General features: G+C 40.0%; 1 protein-coding gene across 1 annotated transcript in view; it reads left to right on the plus strand.

Moving 5' to 3' along the window:
- The window catches only part of LOC120050271 (collagen alpha-1(V) chain-like), a 165,752-nt gene that overhangs the window by 108,688 nt on the left and 40,553 nt on the right, over positions 1-16,511 (plus strand). Inside the window, exons 26-32 of the mRNA XM_038996849.1 lie at positions 4,190-4,243; positions 4,394-4,447; positions 4,632-4,685; positions 6,568-6,621; positions 13,387-13,494; positions 13,852-13,905; positions 14,144-14,197. Coding sequence (XP_038852777.1) covers positions 4,190-4,243; positions 4,394-4,447; positions 4,632-4,685; positions 6,568-6,621; positions 13,387-13,494; positions 13,852-13,905; positions 14,144-14,197 — 432 coding nt within the window. The remainder of the gene's footprint in view (positions 1-4,189; positions 4,244-4,393; positions 4,448-4,631; positions 4,686-6,567; positions 6,622-13,386; positions 13,495-13,851; positions 13,906-14,143; positions 14,198-16,511) is intronic.

Below are 16,511 nucleotides of genomic sequence, written 5' to 3' on the forward strand. Positions count from 1 at the left end.
TCTTTCTGCACTTGATGGCCACATGATCCTGACCCGTCTAGTGTTTCAGCCCCTCGGTCTTCAACTGATGTGGAAAACAGTAAGCCGGTTTTTAATTTCCAAAAAGTCACAGAAGATGAGGTCTTATCTGCCACTATCTGCTATAGATTTCTAAGAAATCGCTAGGCGCTGACAATCTGTATCCATATTTACTCAAGTGTGCGGCACCTATTATTGCTAGGACAGTGACGCATATCTTTAATCAAACATTTGTCGTAGGAAAGATTCCTAAAGCTTGGAAAACAGCTTGTTTTACTACTCCTCAAGGGAGGCGATGGATTGGATAATTATCGGCCCATCTCTAAGCTCTCCTGTTTGGCTAGAATTCTAGAGTCATCGGTGAATAGGCAACTCCAATCTTTTTTAAACATTTTAACAATACTCTTTCTAGTAATCCATCCGGCTTCAGACCTAAACACAGTACTATTACGGCCACTGTACGTGTTGTAAATGATATTACTAATGCCCTAGATAATAGAAAGTACTGTGCTGCCTTGTTCATAGATTTATCTAAAGCTTTTGACACTGTAGACCATGCGATACTTTTGGGTAAGCTGTCGTCAATAGGACTGCGATCAGATGCCTGTCGTTGGTTTCATGACTATCTAAAGGATAGAGGTCAGGCTGTTAGAGATGACGGCATCCAGTCGGAGACATTGGAGTTGGTTAAAGAGGTCCCACAAGGTTCTACACTTGGTCCATTACTGTTCACTCTCTAAATTAACAATATCGGTGATGAGGTAAGAAAGTGACACGGTCATGTACACTACTGCTTTAACGGCTGACCGAGCATTATCGCAGCTGGAGACAGATTTTAAGATAGTCTTTTTTACAGCTGAAACTTGTTTTACATGCAAAGAAAACAAATTTTATGATTTTTAATAGGTTCAAAAAGTTGGTTGAAAATACACTTGCACTTACGAGCTTAGACGGCTCTCCAATTTATCAGGTCTCTGCATATAAATACTTAGGGATATGGTTGGATGATAAACTGTCTTTTAAAATGCATGTTGACGAACTTTGTAAATGGCAAAAAAATCAAGCTCGGCTTCCTCTATAGAAACAGGACATGTTTGTCCTCTACAAATAGAAGACAAATTGTGCAAGCTACTTTTATGTCTGTTATAGATTAAGGGGATATTATTTACATGCTACGGCATCCACACTTAAATCTCTGGATGCTACTTGCGCACTTAAGTTTATTGCGAAGGCTAGCTACAGAACTCACTACTGTGTTTCGCTGTCCGTGAGACGAGAACAACATGCTCTGGTGTTTGTCTATAAAGCACTTCTGAATAAACTACCTTCTTATCATCATCACTCATCAATATTAGAATTATAATTCCTAAAACCAGGTCTCAACATGGATTACACTTGAGGCCCATGCGATTTCCACAGAGTTGGTTATGGCTGCCTTTTCCTGTTACGCTCCTTGCTTATGGAATAGCCTGCAGACTAAACTTAAATTTGAGACTCTTGTCTCCCATTTTAAATATTTATTGGAGGATTTTTATTTTTGTATTGCTTGTAACTGCTTCGGGTAATGCAAGTTCTTGTGCTGTTAGGGGAATAACCTGTGTGTAAATGTAATAATCTGCTGTTGTATTTTTTTGGTGTTATCTGTGATCGTTTTGTTTGTGTTGTTTAGTTTCTTAATCATTGTACCTAAACATGTATACGCAGGGCCCAGCTGTAAAAGAGACCTTGGTCTCAGTCTGTGTTCCTTACAGATTTAAAGGTATAATAATAATTATCTTCTCAGCTATTCAATTCAATTGACATTTAATTGGGTATAATTCACTTCCATTGCTATTTAATTCAGTCCTAGACCATTGAAGACACTCTCCTCTCTCCACACTGTGGTGCATAATGAGTGTTTCTGTTTATGACCTCTGGCTGACGAGACCTCCGCTCCGATGAGTGTTCCACACCAGGGGGACAAATCAGCATACAGACACACAGACGCTGATGGACACACAGACGCACACACATTCACACACATAGACACACAGACACATGCTCAAACACATACGCTCACACACACAAACAGTCTGTCAGCCTCAGTTTCTTCCCTTGGGGCTCATGTATTTGAGGAATATAGGTTGTCTTGGGTTGTAGGTATTTGAGGAAGATAGCTTATCTTGGGGTGTAGGTATTTGAGGAAGATAGCTTGTCTTTGGGGCGTAGGTATTTGAGGACGATAGCTTGTCTTGGGGCGTAGGTATTTGAGGACGATAGCTTGTCTTGGGGCGTAGGTATTTGAGGAAGGTAAGTTATCTTGGGGCGTAGGTATTTGAGGAACATAACTTGTCTTACGGCGTAGGTATTTGAGGAAGGTAAGTTATCTTGGGGCGTAGGTATTTGAGGAAGGTAAGTTATCTTGGGGCGTAGGTATTTCAGGAAGTTAAGTTGTCTTGGGGCGTAGGTATTTGAGGAAGATAGCTTGTCTTTGGGCGTAGGTATTTGAGGAAGATAGCTTGTCTTTGGGCGTAGGTATTTGAGGAAGATAGCTTGTCTTTGGGCAATGGTATTTGAGGAAGATATCTTGTCTTTGGGCGTAGGTATTTCAGGAAGATAGCTTCTCTTGGGGCGTAGGTATTTGAGGAAGATAGCTTGTCTTTGGGCAATGGTATTTGAGGAAGATATCTTGTCTTTGGGCGTAGGTATTTCAGGAAGATAGCTTCTCTTGGGGCGTAGGTATTTGAGGAAGATAGCTTGTCGTGGGGCGTAGGTATTTGAGGAAACTATCTTGTCTTTGGGCGTTGGTATTTCAGGAAGATAGCTTATCTTGGGGCGTAGGTATTTGAGGAAGATAGCTTGTCTTGGGGCGTAGGTATTTGAGGAAGATAGCTTGTCTTGGGGCGTAGGTATTTGAGGAAGATAGCTTGTCTTGGGGTGTAGGTATTTGAGGACGATACCTTGTCTTGGGGCGTAGGTATTTGAGGACGATAGCTTGTCTTGGGGCGTAGGTATTTGAGGACGATACCTTGTCTTGGGGCGTTGGTATTTGAGGACTATAGCTTGTCTTGGGGTGTAGGTTTTTGAGGACGATAGCTTGTCTTGGGGCGTAGGTATTTGAGGACGATAGCTTGTCTTAGGGCGTAGGTATTTGAGGACATTAGCTTGTCTTGGGGCGTAGGTATTTGAGGACATTAGCTTTTCTTGGGGCGTAGGTATTTGGGGAAGATAGTGTGTCTTGGGGCGTAGGTATTTGGAGAAAATAGCTTGTCTTTGGGCGAAGGTATTTGAAGAAGATAAGTTATCTTGGGGCGTAGGTATTTGAGGAAGATAAGTTATCTTGGGGCGTAGGTATTTGAAGAAGATAAGGTATCTTGGGACGTAGGTATTTGAAGAAGATAGCTTGTTGTAACAGAGTTTATAGCAGATGGAATGATATCTTTGATGTCCTCGCTCCCACCTTGCTCCTTGGAGTGACAATAGAGACAAACTGCCTTTGAATAGTGGAGTAGACAGAATCAGAAATTACCATAGCAATTACGGTAGAAATGTCAGGGATCAAACGTACATATGACGTCTCAACCACAGGGTTAACATGCAGGGAGATGAGCAATGGGGTTCTTGAGTAGGAATGTATGCCCTCCATCTTACCATAGACAAAAATGTTACATTCAGTGTTGTCTCGTTATTGCTTTCTTTCATTTTCCATGAACTCATTATTGGTCACATAGTTATACAGTATGAGGATAGTCTCTTCTCCTCTACTGTATTTTCTTTCTGTCAACATGTACACACGTGTCTCTTTGTGACAGAGGGTCAGAACTTTGGCTATAAGAATAGAGACATGAGAGATTGGCCATAAAGTCTAATTGGTGATTAATTAGGACACTGAATTGCGTTTGGTTTTTAGCAATCCTTTGCTGTTGAATCTGACAGAGCGAAGGGCTCTGCTAACTGCGTGTTCACCTTACACCGTTTACCTAAGAGGTGCACTAAAAGCTACAACACAGCTAACACTAAAATGTCACTGTCCAATGAACCATCATAAACCAAATGGAAAGTTACATTTTAAAAATGCTAAAACTACACTTTGAGGTTATTTTCTTGTTTTTTTTGTTGTTACGCCTGCTTGTTTCCTCAAGCTAAACCAGAATAGTTTAAAGTGTGCTTGTTTGTTTCTGTCTGACCTCAGGGTCTTCCTGGACCTCCAGGCGAGAAGGGGGAGAATGGTGACGTTGGTCCGATGGTGAGCAAATAATCATCATCAAAAATTGTTTTTATCACTTTTCAAATGAATAGTTTTCTATGTATTTGTATCTTCTATTGAAATGTGAAATATTCACTTCCCGTTGTCTCACTTCCTGTTGTCTCACTTCCTGTTCCTGTCTCTTTACAGGGTCCTCCCGGCCCCCCTGGTCCCAGAGGTACCCAAGGTCCTAGTGGAGCTGATGTACGTACAGGACCACATGTTGATAACTCATTGTCACATTACCATATGTGACTGTGCATGTCAATGTGAAATACTGTAGTGTGCCTCTGCCTGCTTAAACTGCCAGGTATGATAACAGAGACACTCTGTCTCTCCTGAGGCAATGAATGCTGACTCCTCTCTCTTCTTCTCTGTTTCCTGTTAGGGTGCACAAGGTCCTCCTGGTGGTGTGGGTGCTATGGGAGGCGTGGGTGAGAAGGTGAGAGCGTGTGCCCATCACAAGATGGCCACTGTAGTCTGGAGTCCGTCTCTGGAATGGACATCCAGTCAACATCCCTCCATCTAACCCCTCCCCTCTCCCCAGTTCACTGATCTCCGGGACTCCATTAACGCTTAAGGACTCCATTAACGCTTAAGGATCGGCCCCTTTTTTTTCAATTTTTGCCTAAAATGACATACCCAAATCTAACTGCCTGTAGCTCAGGCCCTGAAGCAAGGATATTCATATTCTTGGTACCATTTGAAAGGAAACAGTTTGAAGTTTGTGGAAATTAAAGGAATGTAGGAGAATGTAACACATTAGATCTGGTAAAAGATAATACAAAGAAATAAACAACCATTATTTAGTATTTGTTTTGTACCATCATCTTTGAAATGCAAGAGAAAGGCCATAATGTGTTATTCCTGCCCAGGTGCAATTTAGATATTTGCCACTAGATGGCAGCAGTGTATGTACAAAGTTTTAGACTGATCCAATGAACCATTGTATTTCTGTTCAAAATGTTGTATCAAGACTGCCCAAATGTGCCTTATTTGTTTATTAATAACTTTTCATGTTCATAACGGTGCACTCTCCTCAAACAATAGCATGGTATTCTTTCACTGTAATAGCTACTGTAAATTGAACAGTGCAGTTAGATTAACAAGAATTTAAGCTTTCTGCCAATATCAGATATGTCTATGTCCTGGGAAATGGTCTTGTTACTTACAACCTCATGCTAATCGCATTAGCCTACATTAGCTCAACCGTCCCACAGGGGACCCAACAATCCTGAATACATTTTAATTTCCAATGGCAGCCAATGGTGTCTGAGTTAGTGATCTGACACTTTTAATACCTATTTTACCTAATGTAATCATTAGGGCATCATGGTAATGTAATCATTAGGGCATCAGGGTAATGTAATCATTAGGGCATCAGGTTAATGTAATCATTAGGGTATCATGGTAATGTAATCATTAGGGTATCATGGTAATGTAATCATTAGGGTATCAGGGTAATGTAATCATTATGGTATCAGGGTAATGTAATCATTATGGTATCAGGGTAATGTAATCATTATGGTATCATGGTAATGTAATCATTAGGGCATCAGGGTAATGTAATCATTAGGGCATCAGGGTAATGTAATCATTAGGGCATCAGGGTAATGTAATCATTAGGGTATCAGGGTAATGTAATCATTATGGTATCATGGTAATGTAATCATTATGGTATCATGGTAATGTAATCATTAGGGCATCAGGGTAATGTAATCATTAGGGCATCAGGGTAATGTAATCATTAGGGCATCAGGGTAATGTAATCATTAGGGTATCAGGGTAATGTAATCATTAGGGTATCAGGGTAATGTAATCATTGGGGCATCCGGGTAATGTAATCATTAGGGCATCAGGGTCATGTAAACATTAGGGTATCAGGGTAATGTAATCATTAGGGTATCGATGTAATGTAATCATTAGGGCATCATGGTAATGTAATCATTATGGTATCTGGCTAATGTAACCATTAGGGTATCAGGGTAATGTAATCATTAGGGTATCAGGGTAATGTAATCATTAGGGTATCAGGGAAATGTAATCATTAGGGTATCAGGGTAATGTAATCATTAGGGTATCAGGGTAATGTAATCATTAGGGTAGCAGGGAAATGTAATCATTAGGGTATCAGGGTAATGTAATCATTAGGGCATCAGGGTAATGTAAGCAATAGTGTATCAGGATAATGTATTGTAACTATGGCATAGGATTGTGTTTACAACATGATAATGTGTTCATAAAGGTAATGTAATCTAGTAGATAATGTATTCATAAGGGTGTCGATCATGGTCGAGATTCTAACATGGTGTTTTCATTTTCAGGGTGAAAACGGTGAAGCTGGCAACCCTGGAACCCCTGGAGAGCCTGGAACTGGAGTAAGTTTCTTTTTCAGTGTGTCTGTTTGTCCGCGACCATGTTAGTATAATAATCTATCATCAAAGTCATCGTGTGTTTGTGTATTCCCCTCTTACCAGAACTATGATTATGTATAGTGAATTTACTTCATAAGACCTCACATAAACTGAATAACAACACAGAGACATGGCAAGTCCTGTTAGTGATGTGAGCGGTAGTAATTGCTGGTGCTGTGTTGCTGCTGACGGGCCAGTGTCACAGCGTCGTTCTCAGTGTGTTGTTGGCCAGCGTTCCACGGTAAAACAGCCAAGCTGAGTCACTTCACACACTCTTAACAGACGATAAATAATACACATCGTCTACCTTTTAACATGTTTACGACGGTGTAGTTCAGGCAGCTCAGGTCCTTTTAACATGAATCAATCCATAAAATGTATTTAAAAAGCCCTTCATACATCAGCCGATGTCACAAAGTGCTGTACAGAAACCCAGTCTAAAACCCCAAACAGCAAGCAATGCAGGTGTAGAAGCACGGTGGCTAGGACAAACTCCCTAGAAAGGCCAGAACCTAGGAAGAAACCTAGAGAGGAACCAGGCTCTGAGGGGTGGCCAGTCTTCTTCCGGCTGTGCCGGATTGAGATTATAACAGAACATGGTCAAGATGTTCAAACGTTCATAGATGACCAGCAGGGTCAAATAATAATAATCACAGTGGTTGTAGAGGGTGCAACAGGTCAGCACCTCAGGAGTAAATGTCAGTTGGGTTTTCATAGCCGATCATTCAGAGGTAGAGACAGCAGGTGCGGTACAGAGAGAGAGAGTTGAAAACAGCAGGTCCGGGAAAAGGTAGCACGTCCGGTGAACAGGTCAGGGTTCCATAACCGCAGGCAGAACAGTTGAAACTGGAGCAGCAGCACGACCAGGTAGACAGGGGACAGCAAGAAGTCATCAGGCCAGGTAGTCCTGAGGCATGGCCCCAGAGCTCAGGTCCTCCAGGAGGGGAGGGAGAGAGAGAGAATTAGAGAGAGCAAACTTAAATTCACACATGACACCATCAACCCGAGTGGGGCGCCAAACCCGGACAGGAAGATCATGTCAGTGACTCAACCCACTCAAGTGACGCACCCCTCATAGGGACGGGATGGAAGAGCACCAGTAGGCCAGAGCCCCTGTAATGGGGTTTGAAGCTGAGAATCCCAGTGGAGAGAGGGGAACCGGCCAGGCAGAGACAGCAAGGGTGGTTCGTCGCTCCAGTGCCATTCCGTTCACCTTCACACTCCTGGGCCAGACTACACTCAATCATAGGACCTACTAAAGAGATGAGTCTTCAATAAAGACTTAAAGGTCGAGACCGAGCCTACGTCTCTCACATGGGTAGGCAGACCATTCCATAAAAATGGAACTCCTTAGGAGAAAGCCCTGCCTCCAGCTGTTTGCTTAGAAATGCTAGGGACAATAAGGAGGCCTGCGTCTTGTGACCGTAGCGTATGTGTAGGTAAGTACAGCAGGACCAAATCGGAGAGAGAGGTAGGAGCAAGCCCATGTAATGCTTTGTAGGTGAGCTGTAAAACCTTGAAATCAGCCCTAGCCTTAACAGGAGAGAGGCTAGCGCTGGAGTAATATGATCCACTTTTTTGGTTCTAGTCAAGATTCTGTTTAACTGAAGCAGATCAGTACCTTTTAACATGGTTATAACTGTGTAGTTCAGGCAGCTCAGTACCTTTTAACATGGTTATAACTGTGTAGTTCAGGCAGATCAGTACCTTTTAACATGGTTATAACTGTTGTTCAGGCAGCTCAGTACCTTTTAACATGGTTATAACTGTGTAGTTCAGGCAGCTCAGTCCCTTTTAACATGGTTATAACTGTGTAGTTCAGGCAGCTCAGTACCTTTTAACATGGTTATAACTGTTGTTCAGGCAGCTCAGTACCTTTTAACATGGTTATAACTGTTGTTCAGGCAGCTCAGTCCCTTTTAACATGGTTATAACTGTTGTTCAGGCAGCTCAGTACCTTTTAACATGGTTATAACTGTTGTTCAGGCAGCTCAGTACCTTTTAACATGGTTATAACTGTTGTTCAGGCAGCTCAGTACCTTTTAACATGGTTATAACTGTTGTTCAGGCAGCTCAGTACCTTTTAACATGGTTATAACTGTTGTTCAGGCAGCTCAGTACCTTTTAACATACATGGTTATAACTGTTGTTCAGGCAGCTCAGTACCTTTTAACATGGTTATAACTGTGTTGTTCAGGCAGCTCAGTACCTTTTAACATGGTTATAACTGTGTAGTTCAGGCAGCTCAGTACATTTTAACATGGTTATAACTGTGTAGTTCAGGCAGCTCAGTACCTTTTAACATGGTTATAACTGTTGTTCAGGCAGCTCAGTACCTTTTAACATGGTTATAACTGTGTAGTTCAGGCAGCTCAGTACCTTTTAACATGGTTATAACTGTTGTTCAGGCAGCTCAGTACCTTTTAACATGGTTATAACTGTTGTTCAGGCAGCTCAGTCCCTTTTAACATGGTTATAACTGTTGTTCAGGCAGCTCAGTACCTTTTAACATGGTTATAACTGTTGTTCAGGCAGCTCAGTCCCTTTTAACATGGTTATAACTGTTGTTCAGGCAGCTCAGTACCTTTTAACATGGTTATAACTGTGTAGTTCAGGCAGCTCAGTACCTTTTAACATGGTTATAACTGTTGTTCAGGCAGCTCAGTACCTTTTAACATGGTTATAACTGTTGTTCAGGCAGCTCAGTCCCTTTTAACATGGTTATAACTGTTGTTCAGGCAGCTCAGTACCTTTTAACATGGTTATAACTGTTGTTCAGGCAGCTCAGTCCCTTTTAACATGGTTATAACTGTTGTTCAGGCAGCTCAGTACCTTTTAACATGGTTATAACTGTGTAGTTCAGGTAGATCAGTACCTTTTAACATGGTTATAACTGTTGTTCAGGCAGCTCAGTACATTTTAACATGGTTATAACTGTGTTGTTCAGGCAGCTCAGTACCTTTTAACATGGTTATAACTGTGTAGTTCAGGCAGCTCAGTACCTTTTAACATGGTTATAACTGTGTAGTTCAGGCAGATCAGTACCTTTTAACATGGTTATAACTGTTGTTCAGGCAGCTCAGTACCTTTTAACATGGTTATAACTGTGTAGTTCAGGCAGCTCAGTCCCTTTTAACATGGTTATAACTGTGTAGTTCAGGCAGCTCAGTACCTTTTAACATGGTTATAACTGTTGTTCAGGCAGCTCAGTACCTTTTAACATGGTTATAACTGTTGTTCAGGCAGCTCAGTCCCTTTTAACATGGTTATAACTGTGTTGTTCAGGCAGCTCAGTACCTTTTAACATGGTTATAACTGTTGTTCAGGCAGCCCAGTACCTTTTAACATGGTTATAACTGTTGTTCAGGCAGCTCAGTCCCTTTTAACATGGTTATAACTGTTGTTCAGGCAGCTTAGTACCTTTTAACATGGTTATAACTGTTGTTCAGGCAGCTTAGTACCTTTTAACATGGTTATAACTGTTGTTCAGGCAGCTCAGTACCTTTTAACATGGTTATAACTGTTGTTCAGGCAGCTCAGTACCTTTTAACATGGTTATAACTGTTGTTCAGGCAGCTCAGTACCTTTTAACATGGTTATAACTGTTGTTCAGGCAGCTCAGTACCTTTTAACATGGTTATAACTGTTGTTCAGGCAGCTCAGTACCTTTTAACATGGTTATAACTGTGTTGTTCAGGCAGCTCAGTACCTTTTAACATGGTTATAACTGTGTAGTTCAGGCAGCTCAGTACATTTTAACATGGTTATAACTGTGTAGTTCAGGCAGCTCAGTACCTTTTAACATGGTTATAACTGTGTAGTTCAGGCAGCTCAGTACATTTTAACATGGTTATAACTGTGTAGTTCAGGCAGCTCAGTACCTTTTAACATGGTTATAACTGTTGTTCAGGCAGCTCAGTACCTTTTAACATGGTTATAACTGTGTAGTTCAGGCAGCTCAGTACCTTTTAACATGGTTATAACTGTTGTTCAGGCAGCTCAGTACCTTTTAACATGGTTATAACTGTTGTTCAGGCAGCTCAGTCCCTTTTAACATGGTTATAACTGTTGTTCAGGCAGCTCAGTACCTTTTAACATGGTTATAACTGTTGTTCAGGCAGCTCAGTCCCTTTTAACATGGTTATAACTGTTGTTCAGGCAGCTCAGTACCTTTTAACATGGTTATAACTGTGTAGGTCAGGCAGCTCAGTACCTTTTAACATGGTTATAACTGTTGTTCAGGCAGCTCAGTACCTTTTAACATGGTTATAACTGTTGTTCAGGCAGCTCAGTCCCTTTTAACATGGTTATAACTGTTGTTCAGGCAGCTCAGTACCTTTTAACATGGTTATAACTGTTGTTCAGGCAGCTCAGTCCCTTTTAACATGGTTATAACTGTTGTTCAGGCAGCTCAGTACCTTTTAACATGGTTATAACTGTGTAGTTCAGGTAGATCAGTCCCTTTTAACATGATTATAACTGTTGTTCAGGCAGCTCAGTACCTTTTAACATGGTTATAACTGTGTAGTTCAGGTAGATCAGTACCTTTTAACATGATTATAACTGTTGTTCAGGCAGCTCAGTACATTTTAACATGGTTATAACTGTGTTGTTCAGGAAGCTCAGTACCTTTTAACATGGTTATAACTGTGTAGTTCAGGCAGCTCAGTCCCTTTTAACATGGTTATAACTGTGTAGTTCAGGCAGCTCAGTACCTTTTAACATGGTTATAACTGTTGTTCAGGCAGCTCAGTACCTTTTAACATGGTTATAACTGTTGTTCAGGCAGCTCAGTCCCTTTTAACATGGTTATAACTGTGTTGTTCAGGCAGCTCAGTACCTTTTAACATGGTTATAACTGTTGTTCAGGCAGCTCAGTACCTTTTAACATGGTTATAACTGTTGTTCAGGCAGCTCAGTCCCTTTTAACATGGTTATAACTGTTGTTCAGGCAGCTTAGTACCTTTTAACATGGTTATAACTGTTGTTCAGGCAGCTTAGTACCTTTTAACATGGTTATAACTGTTGTTCAGGCAGCTCAGTACCTTTTAACATGGTTATAACTGTTGTTCAGGCAGCTCAGTACCTTTTAACATGGTTATAACTGTTGTTCAGGCAGCTCAGTACCTTTTAACATGGTTATAACTGTTGTTCAGGCAGCTCAGTACCTTTTAACATGGTTATAACTGTGTTGTTCAGGCAGCTCAGTACCTTTTAACATGGTTATAACTGTGTAGTTCAGGCAGCTCAGTACATTTTAACATGGTTATAACTGTGTAGTTCAGGCAGCTCAGTACCTTTTAACATGGTTATAACTGTTGTTCAGGCAGCTCAGTACCTTTTAACATGGTTATAACTGTGTAGTTCAGGCAGCTCAGTACCTTTTAACATGGTTATAACTGTGTAGTTCAGGCAGCTCAGTCCCTTTTAACATGGTTATAACTGTTGTTCAGGCAGCTCAGTACCTTTTAACATGGTTATAACTGTGTAGTTCAGGCAGCTCAGTACATTTTAACATGGTTATAACTGTGTAGTTCAGGCAGCTCAGTACCTTTTAAAGTGGTTATAACTGTGTAGTTCATGCAGCTCAGTCCCTTTTAACATGGTTATAACTGTGTAGTTCAGGCAGCTCAGTACCTTTTAACATGGTTATAACTGTTGTTCAGGCAGCTCAGTACCTTTTAACATGGTTATAACTGTGGAGTTCAGGCAGCTCAGTACCTTTTAACATGATTATGACTGTTTAACTGAAGCAGCTCAGTACCTTTTAACATGGTTAAAATTGTGAAACCGAGGCAGGTCAGTACCAATGGAATCTTCAGTACATTCCAGAACCATGACTAAAATCATTCCTGAATATTATCATACTCCGAGTCGATACTCACGTCATAAGAATGAATTCCCCTGAACCACGCCAACAAATTGGGGGAAACAAACATTCTTGTAAAAGAGCCAACTTCATTGTACATTTTGTTGTTGTACAAAAATAACAAAACATGCCAAAAAGCTGCTGTGTTGTTCAAGGTAAAAAAATCCCGACCTATGGTTCGCAATGATTCCACATCGGTAAGTACAACCTGCGAGAAGAGCCCTGTGGCTTCTGGCTGTTTGACGTGGCAGAGTGGAATATTGATGCCATCTATTGTTCTCTACAGGGACCTAAAGGAATATTGATGCCATCTATTGTTCTTTACAGGGACCTAAAGGAATATTGATGCTATCTATTGTTCTCTACAGGGACCTAAAGGAATATTGATGCCATCTATTGTTCTCTACAGGGACCTGAAGGAATATTGATGCCATCTATTGTTCTCTACAGGGACCTGAAGGAATATTGATGCCATCTATTGTTCTCTACAGGGACCTGAAGGAATATTGATGCCATCTATTGTTCTCTACAGGGACCTGAAGGAATATTGATGCCATCTATTGTTCTCTACAGGGACCTGAAGGAATATTGATGCCATCTATTGTTCTCTACAGGGACCTGAAGGAATATTGATGCCATCTATTGTTCTCTACAGGGACCTAAAGGAATATTGATGCCATCTATTGTTCTCTACAGGGACCTGAAGGAATATTGATGCCATCTATTGTTCTCTACAGGGACCTAAAGGAATATTGATGCCATCTATTGTTCTCTACAGGGACCTAAAGGAATATTGATGCCATCTATTGTTCTCTACAGGGACCTAAAGGAATATTGATGCCATCTATTGTTCTCTACAGGGACCTGAAGGCGAGAGAGGAGACAAAGGAGAGGCAGGACCACCTGGAGCTTCCGGACCCGCAGGCGCCAAAGGACCCCCTGGAGACGATGGACCCAAGGGAAATCCTGTAAGAGTCACACTCTACTCCCATAAGACATCAGCTCTCAGTGATAGAACCACGTACATGTTTTTAAGACATGTTGTCTTTTTTCAATGGAGTAGTGAACTGTGGCGAGTGCTTTGCTGACATTACTGTTTGTAGAATGTAGAAGCCAAGTTTTACACAGAGTGCCATTGACAGTTGATATGGTTGGGGGGGGGGGGGGGGGCTAAACCTCTCATCATCAGATTTACAACAATCATTAGGAACAAACAAGATATTGTTCCTTGGCCACTTAGGTTGAATATTGTAATATTGTGTAATAGTATAAAATATATTATACGCTTTGATGTTTTTTTCTCCTGTCTCTCCTTTACCTTCCAGGGGCCGGTTGGTTTCCCTGGAGACCCTGGTCCACCTGGTGAAGCTGGTGTTGCTGTAAGCATCACATCTTTGATTCATGCCTTAATGTATTATTATTCAACTAATTCAGCTGTAAAGATACCAGTATTATTAGATGCCGTCACTGTCAGTCAGACTGTAATGCCGTTACATGCGTATAATGTGTACTGTATTGGTCAAGCGACTCCCACTGCGACCAGGAATGGTCATTTGTAATTTAATCAGATTGTGGTGACCCATCTCATATGTATATGTGTGTTTCTTCTCTCTCTAGGGAACTGATGGCTCTGCAGGAGAGAAAGGAGAGGATGGTGAATCTGGTCAACCTGTAAGTCCATATGTCATAAATATATTAACACAAAATCAAAAATTTTACACAGCTCTTAAATCCAATTTGCAGCACGGTAGAGTGGGCGACTGTATGAGAGCATTACCATCACCATTTGCCATTAGTCTGTCCTAATCGTCTATATATGAACAGCCTAGCCTATCCTATTCAACATAGCCAATACAACCCCCTGTGTGCTTTGCCTGTAATACATTACCATAAGCTTGCATTTGTGAATAAGTACCTGCAATAGAGAACATTGAGTCATACAATGTACTTCTTCAGATCTGGTATATGAGTACTGTCACGCCCTGACCTTAGATATCTCTGTTTTCTTTATATTTTGGTTAGGTCAGGGTATGTCTAGGGTTTTTGTAGGTCTAGGTGATTTGTATGTCTATGGTGGCCTGATATGGTTCCCAATCAGAGGCAGCTGTTTATCGTTGACTCTGATTGGGGATCATATTTAGGTTGCCATTTTCCTTTGGTGTTTGTGGGTTATTGATCTATGTTTAGTTGCCTGTCAGCAATCGTTTGTATAGCTTCACGGTTCGTTTTGTTATTTTGTTAGTTTGTTCAGTGTTCATTCTTTAAATAAATAAGAATGTACGCTTACCACGCTGCGCCTTGGTCCGATCCTTATAACGAACGTGACAAGTACAGTATGTACAGATTTCTTAAAATGTGTTTAGAAATATGAACAGCAAATCTGATTATTGAAGCCTTTGTTCGGGTGTGTGAATAACAATATGTATTCACTTTTACGAATGTAAATAGATTTACAAGTGCTGGGAAATAGAAGAAAATAGTTTTTACTCTTAGCAATAGGAATGAGTTCATGTTTGTGTGTGTGTTTGCCTCAGAGTAATGTATTATGTAATATGTAAGGTATCAAAGTAAGGTTTTATGTAAACTGTAAGGTATTATTTAAAGTATAAGATATTATTTAAAGCGTAAGCTATCAGAGTACGGTATTATGTAGAGTGTAAGGTATTGTGTAATGTGAAAGGTATGAGAGTTAGGTATTATTTCAAGCGTAATGTAGTATGTAAAGTGTAAGGTATTATGTAAAGTATTATAGTAAAGTATTGTGTGAAGTGTAAGGTATCATAGCAAATTGGTATGTAATGTGTATTATGTAAAGTGTAAGGTCTCAGAGTAAGGTAAAGTGTAAGGTATCAGAGTAAGCTATTGTGTAAAGTGTAATGTTTAATTAAAAGTGTAAGGAATCAGAGTAAGGTATTATTTGAAGTGTAAGGTATTATGTAAAGTGTAAGGTATCAGAGTAAGGTATTATGTAGAGTGTAAGGTATTATGTAATGTGTAAGATATCATAGTAAATGATTAAGAAACATGTCATGTATTATGTAAAGTGTATGGTATCAGAGTAAGGTAGTATGTACATTGTAAAGTAGTATGTAAAGTCTAAGGTATCAGAGTAAGGTATTATGTACATTGTAAAGTATTATGTAAAGTGTAAGGTATCAGAGTAAGGTATTTTGTAAAGTGTAAAGTTTTATGCAAAGTGCAAGGTATCAGAGTAAGGTTTTGTATAAAGTGTAGAGTAATATGTAATGTATTATGTAAAGTGTAAGGTATTGTGTAAGGTAGTATGTAACATTTAAGGTATCAGATTAAGGTATTGTGTAAAGTGTAAGATATTTTGTAAAGTTTAAGCTATTGTGTAAAGTGTAAGGTATTTTGTTAAGTTTAAGGTATTGTGTAAAGTGTAAGGTATTATGCAAAGTGTAAAGGATCAGAGTAAGGTATTGTATATTGTGTAAGGTATCTTAGTAAGGTATTATTTGAATTGTAATGTATTCTTTAAAGTGTACGGTATCAGAGTAAAGTGTTATATAAAGTGTAAGGTATCAAATTAAGGTATTATGTAAAGTGCAACGTATCATTGTAAGATATTATTTCAAGTGTAATGTATTATGTAAAGTGTAAGGTATCATAGTAAATGATTAAGTAACGTGTCATGTATTATGTGAAGTGCATGGTATCAGAGTAAGGTAGTATGTACATTGTAAAGTATTATGTAAAGTGCAAGGTATCAGAGTAAGGTAGTATGTACATTGTAAAGTATTATGTAAAGTTTAAGGCAGTGTGTAAGGTATCAGGTTAAGGTATTATGTACATTGTAAAGTATTATGTAAAGTGCAAGGTATCAGAGTAAGGTATTTTGTAAAGCGTAAGGTTTTTTGTAAACGGTAAAGTGCTATGTAAAGTGTAAGGTATCTGAGTAAGGTATTGTGTAAAGTGTAAGTTATCAGAGTAAGGTATTGTTTAAAGTCTAAGGTATCAGAGTAAG

The sequence above is a fragment of the Salvelinus namaycush genome, chromosome 7, assembly GCF_016432855.1.
Source record: "Salvelinus namaycush isolate Seneca chromosome 7, SaNama_1.0, whole genome shotgun sequence".
In the NCBI taxonomy this organism is placed as follows: Eukaryota; Metazoa; Chordata; class Actinopteri; order Salmoniformes; family Salmonidae; genus Salvelinus; species Salvelinus namaycush.